General features: G+C 37.5%; 1 protein-coding gene across 2 annotated transcripts in view; it reads left to right on the forward strand.

The window, feature by feature from the left end:
• Positions 1 to 935: 935 nt before the first annotated feature.
• LOC127968991 (protocadherin-15) overlaps positions 936 to 27,375 on the forward strand; it is a 237,780-nt gene continuing 211,340 nt past the window's right edge. The window contains exons 1-3 of one of the 2 annotated variants that reach the window (XM_052570531.1): positions 936 to 1,160; positions 14,455 to 14,569; positions 25,770 to 25,835. In XM_052570531.1, coding sequence (XP_052426491.1) covers positions 14,479 to 14,569; positions 25,770 to 25,835 — 157 coding nt within the window. In that variant the 5' untranslated portion in view covers positions 936 to 1,160; positions 14,455 to 14,478. The remainder of the gene's footprint in view (positions 1,161 to 14,454; positions 14,570 to 25,769; positions 25,836 to 27,375) is intronic. The other variant, XM_052570532.1, reaches the window with a different exon arrangement.

A 27,375-nucleotide genomic window follows, 5' to 3' on the forward strand; every position in this document is an offset into this window, starting at 1 on the left:
TACAATTATAATTTTTTTACAAACAGCATGAAAGCCACAAAACAACTGTGATATGGTGAGAACAACTTTACAACACAAATTATATTTTATATATTTACTAATGAAATGGACACCATTCACTTCCAGTGTAAATGCCTCACCACAGTCTTGATTTTTTATAAAACTAGGGTTGAGTTGATTGTGGTAATCAACACTAGGCCTCGCATGCGCATGCTTACATGATGTAGACACATCCAAATGACTTAAGTAGCCATTGTTATTTCCCGTGAAATCCGTCCAGACTCTCTAAAATATAAATCTCTATTATCAGCCTAACATAGTAAATCAGGGTAATCACAGACAAAATAATAATAAATAAATAAATAAATAAATAAATAAATAAATAAATAAATAAATAAATACATAATAATAATAATAATAATAATAATAATAATAATAAATCTAATTTAATCAATTGGATATAGTTGATGTATTTTAAGAAACGCATGGAAACACATTACATTTGTTGAAATTAAGTGATTAGAGCTATACAAATTATAGGAGTACCTATATATAGCACAGATCGTTTTGCGTTTGGAGAATTTAATGAGAACTATTTGAAATCACTCTGAAATGCAGTTTAAAACTAATTATGTTTCTCGGGATTTTTATTTATTTATTTAATTCCATTGGTATGAGTAACATTTGAGATCTTAAAGAGATATCATTTGTTTGTTTGTTTGTTTCCTGTGAGTGGCCATGCTCTAATAAGATTACTCCCACGCCACGCCAGGTGCGTATTCACCAGCATGAGCTCTTAAAATAGATGGCTGTCATTAAGGCGGAGAGACCACAGAGGCTGGATCACATTGCCACCCAACTTCGTGATATTTTCTCTCTGCGTGGGAATCCTCGCTTTCCTCGGGAGTGAATTAAAGACAGAGGGCAGCAGAGCTCCTAAACCTGACTGCTCGGGATGCGTTCGGCACTGAGGAGTTTCTGATACTCTCCAACCGTCTGAGGAGGATTTGCATGGCTTTACAACTCACGCGGTAAGACTTTCTGCGCTTCTTCAATCGCTGCGCAGTAGCGCGTCAAGAAAAGTTAGTGACACTTTGCACGCAAAGCTACTCCGTTTTTGGATTGTTATTCCGATGATTGACAAGTCGTTGGACGAGGAGGTGAGTGACTAAGTAAGGGGTTTATATCTCTTTAGGTTGGGTACTCTGAATGATATTTGGGGTTTGGGTTGTGTAGTATCTTCGGTTCTTGGCGCGTAACGGCGCATGGAAAGGATGTGAATTGCACACAGGACGTGTTGACGTGCTAGCAATTGCATTTGGAAGATTTATTGATGAAAACCGGTTAGTGGTTTTGATACAGTGACTGACACAGTTTCCCAGCCTGACGTGAGGGATGTGTCTTCAGGACTCCGGATTACCGTGTGCTCATCCTATTACGCCGCACTTCCCGCAATCTGTTGCCTCCGCGTTTAATTCATTTAACGCAAGTAAAATAGAAATCGATCAGATTAATTCAAACAGTGCTTACAGTCTAAAATGTAACAATAGTGCGCATGAAAAGTTTGACTTGCATTCAATCGTTGTATTTACTATCGTTACCATATACCGTACTATAGATATTGCTACTACTGTAAAATCATACAGTTAACATGATACCTTTTTTGTCATTATGCTGTATGTATGTATGTTGGCTATTAAACAGTTTTAACAATAATTAGTAAGAATGGCATTTTGGTAATAACTGATAGATTTTATTAATTAAATACTGATGTTAACTACTATATACCTTAGTGCCTAAAAAGTGAAATAAGGAGATATTTTCAACCTGGCTTGTGTTGATTAAGTCACATTAAAGAAACGGACTTGAATAAAACCAGTCCATTTAGGTGTTACAACGTAGGGACATTCGGAACATTTGAATTTAAGCATTCCTCCACCGAACCAAATATATCTTCTGTTCTTTTCACTAGATTTGATGTCAGACTTATCATGATCAGCTTTCTGAAAATAAGAAAACCTCTTAAATGAAATAGTATTAATATTAATATTCAATTCTTACTTCTAAACAGCAATGAGATTAAATCGAGATACAGTAGCATGCTTGTCTGAGAAATAGCTCATAGTTTTCTCATGCACTATTTGTACTCAACAATGTCTGAAACTCCAAAGGCTGATGTCGGTATGAACTCAAACATTTATCAGATTCTTAAAAGACCAGCTGATCTGAGCTATGGCATCCGCATTTGTTTTATTTCATTTCATTTCATTTACATCAAAATGAAATTCTCATGTAATTTTAGAAGAAGAATCCAAAACAAACAAAGCTGAAACATACTTTAATTGAGAGTCTCCTAAAAAGCAACTTCTGAACAATGTAATTTTAGTCCGGGGGACCTCCTCATTTTAGTGTTCTTCTAGATATTTCAGTGTTATCTGACACTGGTGATGAGTTACAAAGTTAGACTGTATAAAAGGAGCTGGTGTGGATCTACAGGAACACTAAATGCCAAGTGAACACAATGAAAAGCTGCCGGTCTTCTGTAGTGATAACCTCCTCTGGAGCACGTATGGCTTCTACCCCTCCTTTCTTCATTAATTATTGACCCCCACCACATGTTCCTCAACTCCCGTGTTATTTGTGATGGTGTCTGTCTCCGTGATGCAGGTTAGGTCAACAGCTTGTGAGTCACCCAGTGGGTCTATTACCATGGCGCCTTGTTTACCCCTTTTAAATATTTACAGAAATAGACATGTGCTGGTGGGTTTTATGCTAAATTAAATGAGCTTATCAAATCTTATCCCTATTTCCTCTTCCGACAAAAATAGTTAAACAATGATGTCTCTCTCTCTCTCTCTCTCTCTCTCTCTCTCTTTAATATACACATTAGAAAATTATTATATATTTTTTAAGTGCACTCTTGCAGGTCACAAGCTTAAGATCCAAATAAAGCTGGCCCAAAAGATGCCCACATACCTGTTAATGTGCATTTCAAGGGATAGTTTGTCCAGAAATTAAAGTTATGTCATTAATTCATCTCCTTTATGTCGTTCCAAACCATTTTGTTCACCTTCAAAGCACCAATTAACAGTTCAACACACATACATAGAGCTCATCAAATACAGTCAACAGAACACTTTAAATATTTACAGAAATAAACACATGCTGGTGGGTTTTATGGTAAATTAAATGAACTTATCCAACCCTATCCTCATTTACTCCATTGACAAAAACATTTCCTTACAGTGTAGAAAAATACGGAAGATAACTCCAGTTAATCCAAAAATGAAAACTGTCAATTAGTCACCCTAATGTATTTCCAAATCATTTTGTTCACACAAATGAACACTTCAACACACATACACAGAGTTAATCAAATTTGATCAACAGGAGTTGTTTAATATTTACAGAGAAAACGTGCTGCTGACAAAACAATTTTAAACAATTTTCATATGGTGTATTAGAATACAAAAAATAACTCTTGCAGGTCTCAAGGTTAAAATAAATAAGCCAAAAATGTCAAGTTCAAGTGTGTTTCAAGAGAGAGCTCATCACAAAAAGGACAAATTTGTCATTAATCACTTATGTTCAAAAGATAATTTATTTAAAAAAGACAATTACGTCATCAATTATTCACATTCACGTCATTCCAAAACCTTCTGTTCACCTTCGAAACATAAATGAACACATCAACACACATACATAATGCTCAGCAAATATGGCCACCATAAGCTTTTAAATATTTACAGAAATAGACACGTGTGGATGGGTTTTACAGTAAATTAAAAGAGCTTATCCAACCCATTTCCTCTGCTGACAAAAATATTTAAACATAATATAATAGAATAGGCAAGAGAAGATAACATTTCTGTATTTCTAGCATATATCCTAGCAATTCTTTGTGTGTAAATTCATGTCGGCTATTCTGAAATTGCCAACGTGGCCAAAAGCCAAGCATCCATTGCTTTTTAGCTATGTCCTTCATGCTTGGGATTCTGTATATTTCAGCGTACCCTCCCCACCCGTCGTGCTTTGCGTGGGTTAATTCATTGCTAGGCTGCCCATCATTGTTTCACTGTCTCTGGCTGTCTCATTAAAGACATTGGCTAATAGGATTTATCCTGCTCTGAGGCAACCATAGTAAATGCTCATTTAGCTGGAGCACCCTCATCAAATGGGGCCTCTGTAATCAGACACTCAGGGACGTTCGGCCCTCCAATTCATCTCGGCCACCTGGTCTAAACACTGACTGGAGGGCTTGTGGGATACAGTGAGCCTGTCATTAGAAAGAAATGTCGTTTGACACATCTGACCCGTCTGGGGTTGGCTAAACCTGGAAGGGGATAGAGAGAGTTTTGACCCTCTGATGGAGGTCGCCCTCTGACAGAACCCTCCGTGGCTTTGCATTTGCTCTTGGGCTGAATTCTGTCAAGGCTTAGGGGACTGCAGGTCTTTCTCAAGACTAAATACTTCTCAGCTTGTAGACATTTGATAGGTTTTCTGTCAGATTAGAATTTAATATTTATAGCTACTTTTAATTTCTCACTGATAAAAAAAAATAAAAAATAAAAAAATCATGAAATTTGATATAGTATTTTCTTATAAGCCGTACTCCAGTTATTATATGCTTAATAAAGTCAACTGAGTTATTATCTGCTCAATTTCTAAATAAAATTATTTAATTTCTGTCACAACAGCTCTCTGGGAGTTTAGAATGGTAATGTACATGTAAATGTTATTGTGTCTTGCTACGCTGCAGCAGCAGAGCAAGTACCGAGACTTGCTACTTCCAGTACATGCACAGAAATACATAACATATAAAATAACCCCCATATATAACACACAATAAATTTATTTTAAAATAAATAAATAGAATGTGGGATTTACTTTGTGAATCTTCAAAACTTCAGAATTTGGTTAATCTTCATAACACAAATAATCACATGCATGCACATACATAGTACAGATTATGTTTATCCATTGATGTGCTCTACTGTATATATGTACACTGATCAATGGTTCTATTTATGGTTGCATTTATATGTATGTCTTTAGCAGATGCTATCTGCATACATGTAAATGCAACCATTCTATGAAGCAACTAGATTAGGAAACATACTAGAGAATAAATGCAGAAAAGAGAAAGAAGGGGATTTATTTATTATTTTTAGTTTATGGTTGTGGAGTGGCCAAGTGTCTTTAACTGCTTCTCAAAAGTTGTGATGGTTTCAAGTGGAGGCTGGCAGTTCATTCCACCGAAAGGGAGCAGGGAGCGACTTTAAATGTAAAGTAAAAGGAAAATGAAATCTGTTCATCTTATAAAGTGATTGTGTCTCTTTAGAAGACTTAGATTAAAGGATGTCTTTTAGGATGCTTTTATAAACTTTGATTAATGAAAGTTTTAGTGGAATGGTCCACCAAGATGGATTTTTCCTTATATATTTTATGTGTGATATTTAGATGTATGCATTAGTGACTGGTTTAGTTTGCCTAGGTCTGTTTTGAAGCCATTATCATATTTTTCCCATTTCATTCTTGATTTTAGCAAGCTGAACTGAAACATCTCAGGAAATTACCTCATGAATACTTTCAGAAACAGAATGAAGCAAGGAAAGAATCAATTCAGTTTGTGTTTGAGGGACACTTACATCACACACACAGGTGCACATTTTACACCATTAATCACGGAAAAGTAAGAAAGTAAATTATTCAACCATAAACATACTTTTGTTCCAACCGTAGTTGATACGTCAGTTAATTTGGTTCTTTTTTACCCCATATTGTGATTGTTCATCTCAGAAGATCTTGTGTTTCTGAATGAAAAGAAATTGTCACCAAATGATGATTAAACCAGTTAATAATTTATCCCCATCCATATGCTAAACAGTTTTACTTCAAAGTAGATGACAGCTTAAGAAGCGTAACTCATCACAAGGCGAATAGACATTAGTGAGAATAAGTCATGAGTCAGAGGAAAGACTTATTTTTGTTCATTTGCCATGGCAGATGACGTCCGCCTTTCTAAAAACACACATGGCCTGATTACCTCACACCAGAGATAATGAAAGAAGATTGATTCAGCCACTCATCTAATGGACAGTAAAACACTGTTGGTGAGATCAGGTCTTAAAGGAACAGATCATGCAAAGGGTAATTCTATTAAAAGTCTGACAGTAGTTGTGGATGAACCTTAGTTGAAAGGAAAAGAGCTGCTTGAACATTGTACAGAATATCTGTAAACAATAAATAAATAATGGAATGAAAGAATTGGAACAACATGAGGGAGATTAAATTTAGTTTTGGATAAACTTTCCATTTAAATGTGTATACATTTACTACAGCTAAGCAAAAACTATCAAGTCTATTGTGGTCAACAGTGGATGAAGAGTATGTTAATGTCCTCATGGCAGAATAAATCACTGCCTCCTGAAGTTCCATCACATTGCATTTCGCCCCTGCCTCATTATGTCCTGACTGTTGTTTTCTAGCTGTCGTGTGACTGAAAGTAATGGTGTACTGCTCCACAGTCAGTGAAACACAGAGCAGTGCATTGGATTAGCTGTGTTGACAGGTTCAGTGTGGCCCATTACCTTACTGATCTCTGTCAGAATCCCAGCCTACTCAGTTCAGCATTGAGGCTGACTGGTTTTACCATTACCCACAATTCTCTAATAACTTGATATCACTCTTTGAGTGTCTTGCTTGTTGCAAGGAATTGTAAAAAAAAATAAAAAAATAAATAATAATAATAATATAATAGGAGATTGAGCTTTGCAGTGGTGCTTTTGTTCCCCATGTTGAGATTCATTTGTGTTGCTGCAGCATTCTATCTTTCTACCCTGTGTCTTTTAATAACCATCTTGAGGCAAATTTTCACAAGATTTATTCTTCAGGAAGCTTTATCTATTATTATTATTATTATTATTATTATTATTATTATTATTATTATTATTATTATTATCAGTCTGTGTCTATTGTTCTAATGCTTTATATGTCGTTCTATGTTGTTCTGTCTATCTTTTTATCTAACTATTGTTCTATTCGTAGGCTCAACCCCTGCCCACCTATCCAATTTATGATGTTTATTTTTTATTATAATTTGTTTTCAGAGTATACCCCAAATAACCAAATAGGCCTAATACACACATTGGGCCTAATTCATGAAACATTCATAAATATAGCAGTAAATTCAGAGTAATTTCCGCATAAAATGGACCTCCTTGAATTCCAATCATTTGCAAATAGGGCGCTAGTGCACGCTCATTCACAATTAGCATAACCCCCAACTATGAATTACAGCTACGCAAATTGTGTGTCCAGGAACACAGCTGAATATTCTGGTCTACTTTCTCAGGTTTGGCTTCAGTATATAACATATATGCAAAAAAGACTAATGAGCAGATATGACTAACAATAAATATTCAATAACGTGTCTCCACCAAAATGTTGTCTGTCTGTCTATCTATCTATCTATCTATCTATCTATCTATCTATCTATCTATCTATCTATCTATCTATCTATCTATCTATCTATCTATCTATCTATCTATCTATCTAGCTAGCTAGCTAGCTAGCTATCTACCTAGCTATCTATCTTGCTAGCTATCTATCATTCTCTCATACTGTGTCTTTCTATCTGTCTGTTCTCTGTTTATGTTTTTCTCTCTGAAATCTGTTTATCTGTCTTTCCAACAACAAAAAAGTGCTTCCACCATTAAACACACTAATCTTGAATACCTGTCTTCCAAAACTATGCCCTAGTGGTAATTTTGACATTGGTGGCACTCATGTGGACTCATCTCATAAAAACAATTATTCTGACGTGATTTGAAAGCAGCATATGTTCAGCTCCTCTTTGTGAAATTGTGGCTTTGGGAAGCCTTTACAAAGTCAAGCAGGTGTTGTTTCAGTTACTCTCAGAGATTAGGGTTTAACTAGAGAGCACCATTCTAGACCATTAGCTTATTGGAGAGCCGTATCTTTATTGTGCACTGATTGTAAGGCTGCACACAAAAGGCTGCACTCAATTTTGTCTAATTTCTCGAAACCAAAAATAAATTTAGAAGGTAACACACTTATAGAACTCGCCTCTTGCAAGCGTCTGCCATCAATCCATTGCATTCTTATGGCTTAGTGCTGAAGCATCTCTCATTGATTGTCCGAAAGGAAGACCTTTGTATTAAGGAACACAGGGGAAAGATATGCTTCCATCCTGACAACAGAGGATGAAATTACATTTGTGTCTCCAAAGACTCTTTCAGTTCAGAAGAACAAAGACCATTCATAATGATAGTCAGCTAGCATGGCAGTGCAATGATCGACTCCAGTGTTGAGGGTTTTGATGTAGTACAAGCCAAAAAGCTTGAAAGTGCATGTCACCCTCTCTCTTTTTCTGTATGGATGTCTCTTTTTCACTCAGCAATTGAACTTTTCATCAAGTTGCTTTGAATTTGCTGATGTGATTTGATATCTGGATAAGAACAAGTTGTATTTTTTGTTGTTATTGGCTTTTCAAAATAGCCTCTTTGTTTTGCAAAGCCTTGTCCTGATACCCGAAAGGAATCTGTCAAGATTGTATTACAGATGCCGAAGACCATCTTGTGCTGAGCTGATGTTCATTCGGATCTGATGTCAAATGTTTATTTTTGGAAATGCACTTATTTGCATTCAAGCAGTATATCTGTCGATGACGTAAACTGACTTTGTTTTTGTTTTTTGTATCACCAATTCTGAGTACTGGGGAAAAAACATGCCACAGAACTGAAAAAAAGAAAAAGAAAAATTGCAGTCATGTTTTTTGTGCAGCTGAGTGTGTGTGTGCGTGTGTGTGTGTGTGTTTTCCTTGATTATTACCAGACCCATATGAATCTGTACCTGAAGAATTTTCACAAAATCTAAATATTTAAGTTCCAGTTCCACACATGTTTCTTGATTAAATATGTCTTATTTGTCATGAAATATTAAATAGTTATCAATTTTTAGGTTGATTTAAATATAAATTTTTGTTTTCTAATTAATATTCATTTGGCTAACTAGATTATGCTGTTATTTAGAGTTTCACACGGTCAGAATTTGATTTGTGCCTGCTTTTTAGTAAAACAGGCCAATATAGGCAGATACAAAATAAATAAATAAATAAAATAAAAAAAAGAAAAAAAACTCTGGGTACTGTTATGTTATATATTATATATAAAAAAATTGTTACAGGAACAAAAACGGCATCAGATTTCTTTTTCAGCTGCTTATACACATTTTCAAAACTTTGCCTCTTTTTTTCAAAACTTTACATACAAAATGCTAAATGCCTCACATCTCTTGCAAAATATAGCGCTCCATTCAAAATATCACAAACACAATTAAAAAGCAAACATTTTCAAACACCTTTTATAGCCTTTTATAGCCATTATATTAATTCCTGTTTGAATTTTATGTTACATAGAGATTGTGTGTGTTTTATGAAATTGAAAACTGAGAATTAGTGAATGGTTTTGTATGGTTCTGATGTTTGAGTGTCAGGTTTCAGAAATTGTGTGACAAGTAAAGATTTTGTGTGTAAGCAGTTTAAAAAAAAAAAAAAAAAACTGTTAACTGGGTTAATATCTGGCAGACGGTGTTGACAAAATTATATATTCCTATCACACTGGGGTTAGACAATAAAGAGAATACTTTCCACATGTCTGTTTAACCATAACAATTAATGAAAACACAACTGGTTTGTTCACCCTTAAACTCTTCAGAGCTACCTTTGAATTTAGGGCCCCATCAATCAAATGACAAATTAATAAGTATGTAACCCTCGTTCTCTGAATGAGGGAATGGAGATGTTATGTCAGAAAGAGCCTGACGAATGGAATCTCGCCCGAGAGCACGATCACCGGACATGATCAGGCCGGGGCTCACCACCTGATACCTAAAAGAAGTGGTGGGAACTTTGGGCCTGTACCCAGGCCGGGGTCTCAAGATAACGTGAGAGTTGGCCTGCCTGAATTCCAGGCACGCCGTGAAGAACACCAAGTGACAAAGAGGTTCTACTTCAAAGCATAGGCGTGTCTGGTGGACATGGCTCTAGCTGAAGTGATGGTAGCTACCACCTGCGGTGGCAAGTAGGGATGGGCATGATTAATCGACGATCGATAATTGATCGTTAAGATTTTCCTCGATCATGTTAATTTGTTATCGATTAATCTAAAGCATTTTTTTTAATCTAATGCAGGTTGCGTTGCGTAGTGCGAGTCTTCAAGCAATTAAATGAATTTCACTGTGTGGCAGCAATTAAATATTTTACCACCATGGGGCAATATTTGACACCCTACTCGGTTATCTGTGATCTTCCGTTTTGATTTCAAAGAATAATCATGAAGATGTCACGGCGAAGTGTGGCGTGGGACCATTTTGATTGAAAAAGCGAACTAGTTAACTGCAAACATTGCGATGCCTTGTTTAAGTACAACACGGCCACGACTCAAATGATGTACCTGTGCATCCCGGCAAATTTTCATGAGGCTTTAACCCTTTCGAGTCGATTAACGCATATATGCGTTTTGAGTCATTTTCTCCTGATAACCCCTGATAAATTACACTCTCAGTTTTAATCGTACAGATAAGAGCAATACATCAATCGAATCTGTAAAGGGTCTAGTTTTTTTTGGATACAGACATAATAACAAAAAACCTTTGTGCACTTATAAAATAAAGATAACAAACAAGGTGCGCTGTCTACAGTCTTTGTCTCCGCTGATCGTCATGTACAAACATTTCATTAAAATGAACCGTAACTCCGTGAATACTCAACGAAGAGACATGAGAGAGATATCTATAGAAAGCCTGGAATGTCTACTTTTAAACTAAACAAGTGCTTCCGAAAAACAAATATTCTGAGATAAAGTAATCCATATGAAAACAACGCAATGTCTGTTTTTCATATCTTCCTTCATTATATTTAATGTGACCACGCCCCCGCGCTGAACGCGCTATTCAGATTCAAACTGAAGCGCGCGCTTGAATACGCCCACACAGAAGAAAAGGCAGCGAGACTGTTCTTCAAGTTTTTATTTTATTTTACTGTTTGCTTCGCGATGAGAGGACTAAGACATAATTCACCCCAAAAAGATGTGATGTGGTTGATGATTTGAGAAATGGATTTCCTCAGAAAAAAGAATGAAGCACTTTATTCAGACTCAAAACGCATATATGCGTTAATCGACTTGAAAGGGTTAAGAACGCCTGCTAGCAGCTGCAGGTTCCGCTGCTTTAGAGCACTGCATATGCACGCGGATATATGTTCGGTTTGCCTGAACGTAGTTTAACTGTCTGCACAAGTTGATCTTGTAATAAAGGTCTCACCGAGGAAAAACACGCTGTATTTTTGTATTCATTACATTTTTTTATTATAAAAATTAAATAATTAATTATATTATAAAAATATTAATGATTAATCGATAGTCGATCGTTAATTCTCCCGACGATCGACTAAGAAAATTTAATCGAATGCCCATCCCTAGTGGCAAGGTACCTAAACCTTCTGCGACCCGTCTAGAATCCACACATGTAGGTTCCAAAGATCGGGATCTGGGTGCCAGAGGGTGCCCAGTCTTTGAGACAGAAGGTCCTTCCTAAGAGGAATTGGCCAGGGAGGAGTTCAAGTTCGGGGAACCATGTCCGGCTGGGCCAAAAAGGCGCAACCATGAGCCTGCTCCTCGTCCTCCCTGATCTTGCACAATGTCTGTGCAAGCAGGCTCACTGGGGGAAACGCATACTTGTGCAGGCCCAGCGGCCAGCTGTGTGCCAGAGCTTCCGTACCAAGGGTGTCTTCGGTCAGGGAGTAAAACAGGGAATTTTCTGGAGAGGCAATCAAGCGAAGCGTTCCCAAATCAGCTGAACCAACTAGTGGCGGAGTCTCCATTCCCTGGGGTGAGACTGCTGCCATGAGAACTCATCGACTGCACCATTGAGCCTGGCCGGAATGTGAATGGCACGAAGTGACCTCAGATGCTTCTGACTGCACAAGAGGAGATGGCAAGCGAGTTGCGACATGCAGCGGGAGCGTAGACCACACTTCAGCAGGGCCCTGAAGCAGTGCAGAGCAAGCCGTACTGCTAGCAACTCGAGACAATTGACATGCCACTGAAGTCGGGGTGCTGTCCAGGAGCCTGACGCAGCATGCCCATTGCACATGGCCCCCCAGCCCATGGCAGAGGCATCTGTTGACACAAAAACACGTCTGGACACAGGTTCTAGGGGCATGCCAGTCCGTAGAAACATGGCGTCCAACCACGGGGTGAAGGTACAGAGGCAGGCCGCAGTGACAGTCTCTCGGAGCGTACCCAGTTGCCATGCCCATCTAAGGACTCGTTCGTGAAGCCAGTGCTGAAGTGGTCTCATATGGAGTAACCCGAGCAGTATGACTGCCGCCGCATATGCTATATGCCCCAGGAGCCTCTGAAACAGTTACAGTGGAACCACCCTTTTGCCCTCGAATTGTCTCAGGCAATTCAGTAGTCAAAGCGCACGCTCATTCGTAAGCCGCGACCGAGTCTATTTCCATAACAAGAAAAGAGATCCTCTGCCCAGGGGAGAGTTTGCTCTTTTCCCACTTGACCTGAAGACCCAGTCGGGCGAACTGTCTGAGCACCAGATCCCTGTGCTTGCACAACCGTGCTCGAGATTGAGCTAGAATCAGCCAGTCGTCAAGGTAGTTGAGGATACGGACACCTTGTTCCCTGAGAGGAGCCAGGGCTCCCTCCGCGACTTACATAAAGACGTGGGGAGACAGGGCCAACCCGAATGGGAGAACCTTGTACTGAAATGCCTGCCCCTCGAAAGCAAACCGAAGAAACTGTCTGTGTCAAGGGAGAATGGAGACATGAAAGTACGTGTCCTTTAGGTCGATCACTGCAAACCAATCCATCGGATGAATGCATTGGAAAATGCGCTTGGGCATTAGTATCTTGAACGGGAGTCTGAGCAGAGCTCGGTTCAAGGCACGCAAGTCCAGGATTGGCTGTAACCCACCTGTCTTCTTGGGTACTATGAAGTAAGGGCTGTAAAAGCCGTACTTCATGTCGGCTGGAGGGACCGGCTCTATAGCGCCATTTGCCAGCAGGGTCGCGACCTCTGCGCTCATGACAGGAGCATCTGTGCCCACCATCGTTGCGCAAACATCCCAAAACCTGGGGGGACGCTGGGCGAACTGAATCGCATAGCCGAGCCTGATCATCCGGATGAGCCAGCGGGGAGGCCTGGGAAGCTCTCCCAATGGTACAAAGAACAGGAGCTAGAACGGGGTGTGGCAGAGGGGACTCTATACCTTTTAAGGTAATCGAGTCTCGATCTTAATGTCAAGGTGGTCATGTCCCCGTAATGAGAACATGAGCCATCCACAAACGCAGTCTCAGCCTGCTGAAAGCCCAGACACATGACACAGCGATCTTGAGAAACACACGGGCAAAATTACATCTTTAAAAAGACACAAATTCAGCCTGTTAGTCTTTTAGAAGTGCTGAAGTGCCAGGGGAATGCGGGAGCTGACGCAGGAAACCCAGATGAACCACTGAATCGTGCCGTGACACCAACAAACCAGGGATGACATGAAATAAAGACATAATAAATCTGATGAAATTTCTGATGAAATGGAAAAGTTATCAAAACCATGTAAAACATTAGGCACAATTATCTCTCAGCAATCAGTGTTTTTTGAGCACTATTGTCTCCATCATTCACATAAATGGATCTTATTTAAATATTGCTATTGGTTTGGCTGTGTTATCTATATTCTCTCAGATAATGGAGACTCTTTATCGTTGTAAGATTCACTTCTAACTCTGTCTCCTCTGATTAGTTATAATATAAATAAATTGACCTTATTCCTCTAGGAGCAAAGCTTATCTTTTCCTTCCATCCAAACCTGTCAAAGCATGTTGGTCTTTGAGTCTTTTCCAGGAAGGTTCGTTGACCCCTCAGACATGTTGCAAACTTCAAAGCTGCACTTTGCTGTGGGTTGTCTCTCACAAGAAGAACGCGATCTATCTCTCTGCTCACTTCAAAGGGAAAGGTTATATGTGCAGCAAATGCTTTCTGCCCATTGTTATTACCGAGGGTTTCAGTTTGATGCAACATCCCCAAAGCCAGACTCTCTTTTTTTTTTATGATGTAAAATGACTTGAGTAATTATGGCTGGAAAATTAACTTTCATTGTCTGTTTTGATACCATAATTAATTAGAATGTTCTGTGAGTAAACTTCAAAGTCCTTGGGATTGCTTTTTATGACAACGGTAAATACATTTCTTAAAGAGATGAAAATCAAATGGCCAGTTGGCATCTAAATCCCCCTGGGATCTGTCTAGAAATTCACTGGCTACCAATTATGCGACTTATGACTCATGCGTCTTAAATGGTGCTAGTGCCATTATATGAGAGAAGCACTTCATCCATAATCTGTCTCTTTATGTTCACAGGAGAGCATGCTGTAATACGTGAAGATGCGCCAGAGGTTGTGGCTCTTTAAATGGTTGGGAATCGGCATTGGTGTTCTTCTGCTCTCTGCTGCTAGCTACTCTCAAGATTCAGATGGTAAGTTCTTCCGCACAAATTTTCCTGACTGTCCGACATCTTCAATATTCCTGCTTTGGAGCAATCTAATTTAGATGATGATATCTGTGTTTTCCAAAACATGAGATTGCTTCATAAACTGGTGAGCTGCCTCTGTAGGTGCACTCCTGATAACCCAGAAGGTAGGGAGCATGAATATGAAGCATTTCAGAATGCATTGCAACTAGCGAAGTAAAAAAAAAATATATATGGCAGGCAATGTGAGAGAAATTTTGATTAGAAATATAAATAATTAAATACTGAGAAGTAGCAGTAAAATATGATTCATTTCAGAGAGGCTTGTTTTTCAAAAAAAAAAAAAAAACCTACTGTGTTTAACATTGTAAAAGTCAATGTATGTGAATATAACACAGGCATCAGTTGTTACAATGTTACACACTGTAATCAGAAACCATAATGACTTGGCATGGCAGTATGATAGATTCTAATTTCATGTAGGAAATGTGCACAATAGACCCTCTTTTCACTCAATATATGAAGACTCATATCCTTCCACATTGTACACCACTGGAATTTACTGTATTTCTTTTGTGTTGCTTAGTTGTGCGCTTTCTAGTGTTTTATCAATGTAGCACACTGATATGAAAGTGGAAAAATTCTAGATTTTGATCCTTCACCTGCAAAGAGTTGGAAAATGCTTTTTCATTCAGTCTTCAATTCAGTAATCGATGTATTTTTTTTCCTGTTATCTAGAGTGTTAAGTATATAGTTAAGCCCTTAACAAGGCTTTTCGGTTATTTACTGACCCCTCATAACATTTAGTATGTACATATCACGTTATTGTATTTATTTATTTTATATAGAACATAAAATATTATTTTTTAGGGATAATTATTTTTCTCACAACAGTAATTTATAGTTACAATTGCCATAAAGCCATAAAAATTACAGATGGGTACCATAAGTTAACATAAAATAGCATAAATCATTTGTGAGCTTTATTTACGTTTTTTATTTTTCTTGTCAAAACTGCCTTGTGTGGAAATAGACCAACATTTTTTGGGACCATTATCTTCCTCTCCAATGAGCTGTCGCCTCCAGAACTGCTAAATGAATAATTCTTTTGAGCTGATTGTCAATGAAGCGTTTGAATGATTCATTTTCATATATCGAACTGATTTGTTGGTGATTCTAAAATAATTGTACTGTCTCTGCAGTTCTCAAATTAAGATCTTTCTGTAAGGGAAGATTACCAGTACATTTTGATTTCAGAATCTTGAAGTGTTAGAGACTATGTTTATGGTTCTTTTGGTGTTTATTTATCAGAAGCTTGTTCAATGTAAAATTTAAATTTATGCATTTAGCAGACGCTTTTATCCAAACCGACTTACAGCGACTTACAGTGCTATCAATTTTTAGCTATCATGTGTTCCCAGGGAATCGAACCTTACACTTGATATCACAATGCTCTACCAATTGAGCTACAGGAACACGCTTGTTAAACAGCTTGTTAGCCTGTATAACTAAAATATATTGCCAAACGTAGATGGACTCCTCCCTTAATGGTTTCGGAAGCTGTAAAAGGTTTTAAATCTTAATGCTGCACCAAGCAGTGAAATTCTGGAGAATTATGGGCTGCCAACTTTGTGGCAACAGTTTGGGAAGGGCTCTTTTTGTTCCAACATGACATTTTCCCCTGTGCCCAAAGTGAAGTCCATATAGAAATGATTTACTCTTTGTCCTCACCAAAATGACAGGAGCAGCCAAACTTGAGCTGGAATTGAGTGTACAGTGTATTACTTCTACATCACTAAGCCATACATTTATTCTACAGTGAGTCTGTCTGGGTTGAAGACAATTTGCATTTGACCTCCAGGTTTAATGAAGATAAAGGATATTCCAGTCTAAACATTGATTTATTGGTTCCACCTTATTTCAAGAGTGGAAACTTTTGTAAACGGATCTTTTAAAGGAAATTGTAGAGATATGTACCTCTTGCATTCATATTTACATACACTAATCCAGTCTCTGCAAATATGGCAGTAGATCAAGGTTTTATATGGCGCAGGCATGCATTGCCATATTTTCTAGAAAAGGACTCACGCTAGGTCAGTAGATGGCATTTATTTATTTATTTTTGAGAGGAAAAAAACCCAGATAAGTTGTATGGATTTCAAAACATAAAAAAGTACAAAACAAACATAAATTGTACTTACATTCATTATAAACAACATTTATTATAACAGCTAAAGCTAAATTTATTCAAAGTGAACCTGGAACTACCAGTGTGTGTGGTAGTTAAATTCATGTTTCGAATGCTTGAGGTTAATTTGCATTTTATAAATTGTTTCGAAATATACAAAGCCCCTAAGGCTACATGGTAATAAAAGTCAAATGAGATTGGATGGAAAAAATATTTTAAAGCTTTTGTATTCTCTTGAAATTTTGCATTCCCCCAACAAACTATTCATTCACTTGCAAAACTTTTGAATGAATTAATATGAGGTGGGAGGAATGCAATAATTTTGCGAGAGACGGCACATTTTACAAGAGATTGTAAATGTTTCTCAGGGAATGCTAAGTTTCGCTGGGGAATGTAATATATTTGCAAGAGAACAACAATTTTACAATAGAACAAAAATGTTTTGTGAGAGAACATGTTTCTCAGGTGACTGCAAAATGTCTGCAAGAGAATGCAAAGTTTCTTGTGGAAATGAATTATGTTTGCGATAGAACAATCGCAGTTGCAATTGTGATAGTTTCTAAGGGAACACAATATGTTTGTGAGAATTTGCACTAAGTTTGCAAGAGAAGGAAAATGCTTTACGAGAGAATGCAAAGTTTCTCAATCAAACAATTACAAGAGAATCAAAATGTTTTAAAAAAGAACTAAAAAGTATCTTTCTCAGAGGAAAACAATACTTTTTTGAGAGAATGCTACAGCATACACACACACACACAGAAATGAATTTGAGCTGCATTCCAATAGACACCAGAACTCATTCAGCTTGAAAGCAGCTTTAGAATCAACCAAAACCAACAGTGAGGATCATTTACTGTCATCCTGTCAATCTGGGAGCAGACTCTACTTTTTCCTGACTTTATCTCTCAAAAGATCTTTCACTCTCCTGAGGTTCCTGTCCATAACAAGGCGGGATAGAGAGAGCTATCCCCATTCATCTTGATGGCAGTAGCTCGACTGGCATATTATTTAAAATAAATGCCTAATTTTCCATTGGAAAAATGCTTTTAAGAGAAGGTTATTTGCAGCTGCTAACAGGACCAGGCTAATCAGCTATGATTTGATTCTATTAGATTTTGCATGTTCTCTGGTGGATTCCTACCCCTGGGGACCATATAGCAGTGTGGCTAACAGGCTAAAGTTTATAGTGGAGTTGGCCTCGTACACTCTATTCTCATTTGAACCATGACCACTAGAGTTCGACAGTCCAGCTTCCCAAGTGCTTGCTCTCTCTCGCCCCTGTAGATTCAGATGTGCTCGCTCTGTTCAGGGACACGGTTCAGCCAGAGTAGGTCAGCTACGCATGGTGTCCACTGAATGCTAACTAAGAACAAGGCCAAGATTCATTCCAAGAAATATAATCTCATCCATTTTTCATCAGGCTATACGAATTCGCAGCTCAGACATGCTTCATCGCTAAACATTTCACTGGTCATTAAAATTTCAATAATGTTTCCCTTCAGGGATGCCACACGATGTGAGTCAACATACTTATATTATATCAGGTCAGAGCTGTTCATAATGCATACTATGCTGCAGACCCATTGGAGTTGAGAGATTTCAGTCTTTAGTTCAGTCTTCATATAAAGACTTAAAAATAATTTAAAGTAAATTTGGCTTGTGCTTTAAAGTTATGGGATATGTAATGAGCAAAAACCAGTCCATTATTGTATGTGTGCCAATCAATGCGTCCTGGAATGCAGTAAAACCCCGAATGGTTTCAGTTAAAATTAGAAAACACTTTTTCAAACTTTTGTACTTTCTCATTCAAAACAAATTCATTTGATTGGAAGTTTTTGCTGAGTGTGCTTATCTTCACACTTATTTTCTGCCGAGTGCTGTGACTTAAGCACAAGGGCAGATTGACGTATAGGAGATGTGAAAAGGGCCGATCAGCAGACAGTAGTGAATGGCTCCCGGTGGAGACATCCATCCCACTCAGAAGATAGAAGTTCAGATCTTTGACCTTAGCTGTGATGGATGTGTCCCACTGGACAAGCAGCCATGGTGTTGACGTGGATGTCATTCCCGCATCGCACTGTCCTTTTATTGTTCTGGAGTTTCTTCATAAACCCTGGGGCTATAGAACCATTTATCAGAGAAACTCAGATTCCATAGCTCAAGGGCCACTTTTAGAAAATGCAGGGTATCCAGGGGCCAGCGAATAAAAAGACATGGTAAAAATATATAACACTAAATGATCTGTCAATGTGTCTGTCTGTCTGTCTTCTTTCTGTCTTTATTATAACTCTATCTATCTATCTATCTATCTATCTATCTATCTATCTATCTATCTATCTATCTATCTATCTATCTATCTATCTATCTATCTATCTATCTATCTATCTATCTATCTATCATTCTCTCATACTGTGTCTGTCTGTCTATACAAATCTGTCTGTTCTCTGTTTATGTTTTTCTCTCAGAAATCTGTTTATCTGTCTGTCCAACAACAAAAAAGTGCTTCCCATCTGTCTCTGTCTGTCTGTCTGTCTATCCATCCATCTGTCTGTCCATCCATCTGAATTGGAGAATAAACAATATACTTACTTGAATAGTCTAGAACAGTGATCTCTCGTCTCTCATAATTGGATGCACTGATTTAGGAATCAGTCCATTTATTTGTCATATTGTCTGTTTTGCTGTCAAGCTTTTGACATGTGGGTGCTATTTTCTTACATTTTTGCTGATGCATAGAACACACACTGTTTCACAAATGCAGCAAGCAGTCTGTCACTATGCACAAATCACTGATGACAGTATTTGCATATCCTAATGTTTTGCTTTACAATTATTATAAAGGACATATGAATTGTGAAAAGTTTTGTAAGATAATCTGATGATACAAACACTTTAATGTAAATTACACAAACTTTTTACACAAAGTTTTGCGTTCCAAGGAAGCTAAATAGGGCGGCATAACTAAATTTCAATCAGGACCACTTCCGTTAAGTATATTTATGACAGTTATAATTGCATACAGTTAGTGTTGACGGTATGGTTATGTTTTGGGAAACACTCCACACGCCTGTCCATGCAGCCATGCTTGGACAGAGTGGAGAGAGCAGCATGACAAATCCCCCTGGGGTACAGAACAGAACCATTATTAGCATATATGATTACAATTCACAATTACATGAGTTGTAAACAAAATGTGATAGAGACTGCTTCCAATTAAGCACTGTAAAGAAAGAACAAGTTAGATCGGATTACAGGTTCAGATGGTGGAGTTGGGTTTGGAGGAGGGAGTTAATTGCAAGCAGCAATGCAATGGAAGAGACACTGAATAATGGGAATTTAAATAGACCGCAGGTGATAGGTGTCAAGACTGGATTGGTACATGTCAGGAACAGCTGACTGTCAGCTGATGCAAGCGCGACTAACGTGGCCTGACTGAACTAACGCGATGCTTGATTAGACTGCCCACATTATGAATTCTTGGGCCGCAGACAGCTTTGCTGATTGTAAAGGTTATATTATAATATATTATAAAGTGTTCTGGTTTGTCACGTCACAATGCTTTCTTAATTAATTCTCAAAAGATGTCTGAATTGTTATGGTGGGATGAATTTGAGAATACCTGCCACATACTGTTAGATTATTTCTTTTTTCCTTAATCTTCCATTACCATAATCTATTGATTTCCATAATCCTGAGATATGCGTACTTATTATGTTCAGGTTTTATTATCTATCATTCTCTCATACTGTGTCTGTCTGTCTATACAAATCTGTCTGTTCTCTGTTTATGTTTTTCTCTCAGAAATCTGTTTATCTGTCTGTCCAACAACAAAAAAGTGCTTCCCATCTGTCTCTGTCTGTCTGTCTGTCTATCCATCCATCTGTCTGTCCATCCATCTGAATTGGAGAATAAACAATATACTTACTTGAATAGTCTAGAACAGTGATCTCTCGTCTCTCATAATTGGATGCACTGATTTAGGAATCAGTCCATTTATTTGTCATATTGTCTGTTTTGCTGTCAAGCTTTTGACATGTGGGTGCTATTTTCTTACATTTTTGCTGATGCATAGAACACACACTGTTTCACAAATGCAGCAAGCAGTCTGTCACTATGCACAAATCACTGATGACAGTATTTGCATATCCTAATGTTTTGCTTTACAATTATTATAAAGGACATATGAATTGTGAAAAGTTTTGTAAGATAATCTGATGATACAAACACTTTAATGTAAATTACACAAACTTTTTACACAAAGTTTTGCGTTCCAAGGAAGCTAAATAGGGCGGCATAACTAAATTTCAATCAGGACCACTTCCGTTAAGTATATTTATGACAGTTATAATTGCATACAGTTAGTGTTGACGGTATGGTTATGTTTTGGGAAACACTCCACACGCCTGTCCATGCAGCCATGCTTGGACAGAGTGGAGAGAGCAGCATGACAAATCCCCCTGGGGTACAGAACAGAACCATTATTAGCATATATGATTACAATTCACAATTACATGAGTTGTAAACAAAATGTGATAGAGACTGCTTCCAATTAAGCACTGTAAAGAAAGAACAAGTTAGATCGGATTACAGGTTCAGATGGTGGAGTTGGGTTTGGAGGAGGGAGTTAATTGCAAGCAGCAATGCAATGGAAGAGACACTGAATAATGGGAATTTAAATAGACCGCAGGTGATAGGTGTCAAGACTGGATTGGTACATGTCAGGAACAGCTGACTGTCAGCTGATGCAAGCGCGACTAACGTGGCCTGACTGAACTAACGCGATGCTTGATTAGACTGCCCACATTATGAATTCTTGGGCCGCAGACAGCTTTGCTGATTGTAAAGGTTATATTATAATATATTATAAAGTGTTCTGGTTTGTCACGTCACAATGCTTTCTTAATTAATTCTCAAAAGATGTCTGAATTGTTATGGTGGGATGAATTTGAGAATACCTGCCACATACTGTTAGATTATTTCTTTTTTCCTTAATCTTCCATTACCATAATCTATTGATTTCCATAATCCTGAGATATGCGTACTTATTATGTTCAGGTTTAAAAGAGATTTATTGCTTCACTATATATACTGTAGAGCTATAAATTCCATACAAAAGATCTTAAAATAATATTCCATACTACGTACTGTGCAACATTCACAACCCATACAAATTGAAGGGATTATTCATCTTCATACACCACAGATGAATTATCCATAATAACTGTTATTCAGACAGGCTGCAGTCATACCAGTGGGTAAATGCATTTAATTTGCTAAAAGTACTTAAGTGATATTTTAGATATTGATGTAGATTTTGTGCCTGTTTTTTACTGATTAAAGCAAAAAGTACAATAATAATAATAATAAAATAAATACGTTATTTAAATTTAAATATGACTCACTCCCCAATATTTACAGAACAATTCAGAGGTTGGTTATCTTTGTGTCACAAACAGCATACCGAAAAATTAAGATAAACCTTAGTGGGCAACCAAATGTTTTTTTTAATGTTCACGTTCTGGATTTGTGGCTCTTCAGAGTTTCCTTCCTGTGTGCTTGCTTATTGCTGAGTGTTGATTTCTTCTGTGATTACTCCCATTGGCTCCTCTCCAGGCTTTCAGAGGTGTGTTATCTTATCTAAAGCATTTGTAAGACCGACCCTCAGAGTCTCACTTTTACACCCTTGATTTTGCTGTGAAATCTGGTGCCAATGTTTTTAAAAAACACTGTTTTTTCTTCATCTTATCACCTTTATATCATTCCAGCATGTTTTGCGTGTAACACTAGGAGATATTATACAGAATGGTCACATTTTCCATACACTGAAGGTAGAAATGAGGAACCTAAGCTCCAAAAATTACAAAATATTACTTTATTGATGACAAAATTTTGGTTTGTTACTCAAACAAAGCAAAGACTTAAAATTATGGGAATGATTATTTTAGAAATATGGAATATAGTGCACGAGTTGTACAGACCAGTGTCATTTCAGTATCATCTGTGCTAAATATATATATGTTGTTGATATATATATATATATATATATATATATATATATATATATATATATATATATATATATATATATATATGTTTCCAAACTCGTATTTTGTTGAGTTAATGATCACAATTTTAACTTCTGGGAGAACGATGACTTTAAAAAGTCATAATTGTTTTCAGACTTCAGAGACTGCAGAATCTCTATGCTGTAGTTCTCACCTCTGCTGAAGCCGAGATAAATTTGGGTCACATATAGGCTAAAATAAACAAAAAAACTCAAACTGAAAGAAAATAAAAGCTTTGCCCTTTTTTTGTGGTCAAGGGTGCTATTTGGAAAACCATTTGTTCCAAGTTCATCAATGGTAATAATGTTTTGTCTTTCCTTAGTATAAAAGGAGCTCCACAGCCATGAATCTTTAATGGCGACATCAGATAGTTGGTCTTTCCTTTGAAACCCTGCTCCCCGTCATTGGCCCAGTTGCTAAGAGAGCCCAACTTACCTCGGTTTAATGTGTCAGCACTTCTGATGTTATGTAAAGCCACACAAATGCTATCAATCTGTAATTCATGAGTGGCAGGCCAGAGACAGGAATTGGAAACGCAAGCACAGATGGAAACGGCCGTCGTCATAAAACAGAAAACCAATCCTGAGAACTTTTACGGTAGACTTGCCCTTCATTTGAACTTCAGATGACTGACCTTTGTGTAACGGGACAATTAACTGCCCTCGCTTTGTATTGCGACCTCAAAGAAAGCCCATTTTGTTCATAATCACTGATCTGTGTTGCAGAATTCATGGAATGGATTTTGTGTGATTTATATTCTGCTGTCGTCATCTCATAACTTGCCATTCATTTTGGGAAAAGGTGTGTAGGGAGGAGAAAAGCCAGCGGGTTGAGACCAGATTCCTCCTGCTAACAACAGCAACCGCTGGCAGTCGTAGATCTCGTCATGCCTACCGTGAAGGAGCATGTTAATCAAATCAGTCACTCAAGGACTGCAGCGTAGCACTGTCTCATTGCTTGCCACTGTAAATCAAGAAAGCGAATAGTCAGTTCTTGCAACGCTGGGGTAAAATACAGCATATAAGCAAAATGCAGGTCTATGTTGAAGCTAAAAGCTAAATTTGTTAGATGACGTTTAACATTGGGTGCAAAGGTAAACTCACTTAGAAGTTTTTAATTTGGTAGATACATTCTAAAAATCTGGTTGCTTTCTCTGTTTTTGACAAAAGTATGATTTGTTCATGTCACTTCAAGATGCAACTTGTCTGTAGAACATTTGCTAATGGCAAGCACATGGACCTGAAAAACAAAATGCAATCTCTATTGTCAGGAACAATTATATTAGTGTCAATCATGTCTTTGTTTTTCTGCTGATGTAGAAATTGCATCAGACTCAAACTGTTTTGCGGTCCACTTACATTGGTTTTGACAAATGGGACTTGTTTGCAATCATTACCCTTGTCGGTCCTGAAACAAAATGACCTTAACCAATTGGGGGTTGGGGTGTGAAGAATTCTCATTAATCTGTCAGTTGATTTTAGAGTTAATGGTTAAGTTTGGGGGTTGGGATAGGAGTATGTTTTTATCCTGCTGATTTTCATCCTTGTTATTTTCCCTCTTCTTGTAGACTGAAATGGTAAGGGGTATGGTTGTGCCTTTTGTCAACCAGAGTTTAGGATTGGGCTGGGTTTGAGATTCCAAAATTATCATAATATCCATCAATTTTCATACGGATCTAGGTACATTTTGTCCTAATTGGCAAAATACAGATACTTTGGTTTCCAGCTATTGTACTTTGCAACTATGATTTTGCCAAGTAGGACATTCGTGGATCAACATTTTAGTTGGCATTGTAATTAAATAATGTAGGACCAATGGGGGGATTGAAATGTTTGAAAATAAATCTTAAATAATTTATATTATGCACCGTAATCATAATCTGTGTGAAGTGCAAAACAAGTTGTTGGTGTTTTACTGCCACTAGTGTTAATTTCAACAGCAAACTGCAGTGAATTATGTGCATTTGCAAGTTTTGCAAAAATGTAGATATACGAATGTTTTTCCAAAGAGCCTTTGTTGTTTTTAGGGGTTGTTAATTTTTAGGAGTGAGTTTAAGATCATATATGTTTGACAGGAATGTTATCCAAAAACATTTGTGGTCTGCTTGCTTTGATTTTGCCTGAAGCAATGTCCTCAATGGTGTTAATTTTCATTGGTGTTGATTTTTGTAAAAAAATCATTTCTTTCAACCAGTCAGTTTTCAGGGTTAAGTTATGGTTTTTGAATAACTCTTAATTTCCATTTGATTTTAATGGTAGTTAATGGTTAAAGGTAGCCCTATAACTATATTAATTTGACAGGAATACTCTTCCAGCAACATTTCCTACTTTTGCAAATTCACAGTCATCTTGAGGAGCACCAGAAAATAACTCATGTGAACACCTCTTGCTAGTAACACTGCTTGTCTTCTGAATTTTTTCCATGTATATGTCTCTTTCTGTTTGGTTATTTCCTCTGACTTATCTCAGAAGCATCGGAGGAAAATTTGATTTTGTGCTTCTTTTTTCTTCTGTCTCTCCCCACCGCTCTGTCACTCCATCGTTCTCCTGCTCTCTGCTGATGACACTATCTATGACTCCAGACTGGCAGTATGAGGGTAAGACGATGTATCTTATCTTTCTGTTTCTCTTTTGTTCTCTCATCGGGCGTGAGAGCACAACTCTATTAACCCTTTGCAACCCCAGTGGTAACAGCTCTCTCTATACACATAAAGAAGTCATTTTGTAAATCTATCTTTGACTTGTACCCCCCCCCCCCCCCCAACCCTGGTCCCAGCAGTGGATAGGTTACAGTACTCGTAGATCCTTTTTTTATGTGCAGGTTGTGTGACTTAATGTGAGCTGAAATTGAAATGTCTTGTTTAGTATGAGTTACGTTGCAGTCTAGACGTGATGAAATTTAGTATTTTTTTCTGTTCCTTTTTCCCATTAATTCTGTGTCCTTGATTTTTCAGAGTGCAAGCTCTCCAGAACAGGCCCGCCTGCAACCATTGTAGCCATAGACGAGGAGAGTCCAAATGGTAGGTCTATTTTGTTGGTTTCTTTTTTTTATCTGCATTTCATTAAACTAAAATGAAGGGCGTTCTTTTGAAAGAATGTGGTCAGAATTCAGAACAGCACTTAAGTTTAATCATGAAATTCAAGTCTACTTCGTTTTGGTTTAGCTTTAAAATATGAGGTGGACAGTTTGCTAAAAACGAATTGTGCTTGGTCAGTGCAACATTTACTGGCACAATTTTTACTGTTTTGATTCACTAAAGGTATTATGACAATAAAGTAACAGCTCAAACGTGTCCATAAAATGCATTCTGAATGCAATTTGCGTGTTGCAGTTCCCAATTTTGCAGGTATGTTGCTAGTTGCTTAGAGTGCTTAGTTGTGAGGATTCTTGTTCATAAGCTTATGATTGATTTGATTTAGATTGTGTTTAATTCAATTAAGATTAATTTAAAAAGAACATTATGTTGTATATTTAATATAACACAATGTGTTTATGCGGTTTAAGCGTCAAAACCACATTACATTATTGTTGCTCATCTATGCGCCGGCTTTCTGAAACCCGTTGATTTTTACAAAGCTCATCAATCTGAAAAGCGAGGTATACACTGATTGGCCAGCATGTGATGGAAATGATACATGTTAACATACTTTGATGCCGTCCAGATAAAACCATTAAAACCCATTACAAACAAGGTATTTGTTGTATCCAGTGGGGACATAATTAAAGTTTTTCTCAGTCGCTTTGGTACATTTCACGAATCATACTTGACATTTGCAAAACAGTAAGTGCATTTCTCAAAACAACTCGTACAAATAGCAAATCACCATGGATTACCTGCAAAAGCCAATCTCTGGCTCAAAATCCTTAGTTTGTCTGTCAAAAATAAATATCTGTGTCAATGAACATTGTCATTGTCATTTTACAATCATTTTACATTTTACAATGTCATTGTGATAAAGAAAAGGAAAAATGAATATGGGCACAAAGTTTTCAGAAAAAAGCTTTCCAACTGAAGATTCATGAGATGAACCTTTGAGCTATTTCAGAGAAATGGTTTATCACTGGTTGATCTACATTCTCTTCATTACTTAAGATTAAATTGCACAATTCATGCCAAATTTACAATAAGTCTAATAATAATGTGTAAAAAAAAAAAATAACCATTTTACATTTAATGACTTATACGATGAACTAAAGACTAGATGTTTTGGGGGGTAAGACTATTTACACAGAAAACTATGTAATACATTTTGAGCAACATGAAATTAGCGACTGATAATGTAGGAAACCACAGATAAATGTCTTACAACCTAAAAGCTAAGAGTTGTGCCTCCTCAGAGACAACACCTACAGCCTCTAAGCTCCATGCGGGGGCGCACCCTCCGCCTGCGAGAGGAGATCTCTCCTGACGGGAACCTCCCATGGAGTGCTGTCAAAAAGAGAAATCAGGCCCAGGAACCATACCCGGCCCGTCCAGAACGGGGCTACTAACAGCAGCTCGACTCGAAAAATGTACAGATGAAGCCTCGGCCATGTCTGTACCATGGCGTCCAGCCCCA

The sequence above is a fragment of the Carassius gibelio genome, chromosome B12, assembly GCF_023724105.1.
Source record: "Carassius gibelio isolate Cgi1373 ecotype wild population from Czech Republic chromosome B12, carGib1.2-hapl.c, whole genome shotgun sequence".
Classification (NCBI taxonomy): Eukaryota; Metazoa; Chordata; class Actinopteri; order Cypriniformes; family Cyprinidae; genus Carassius; species Carassius gibelio.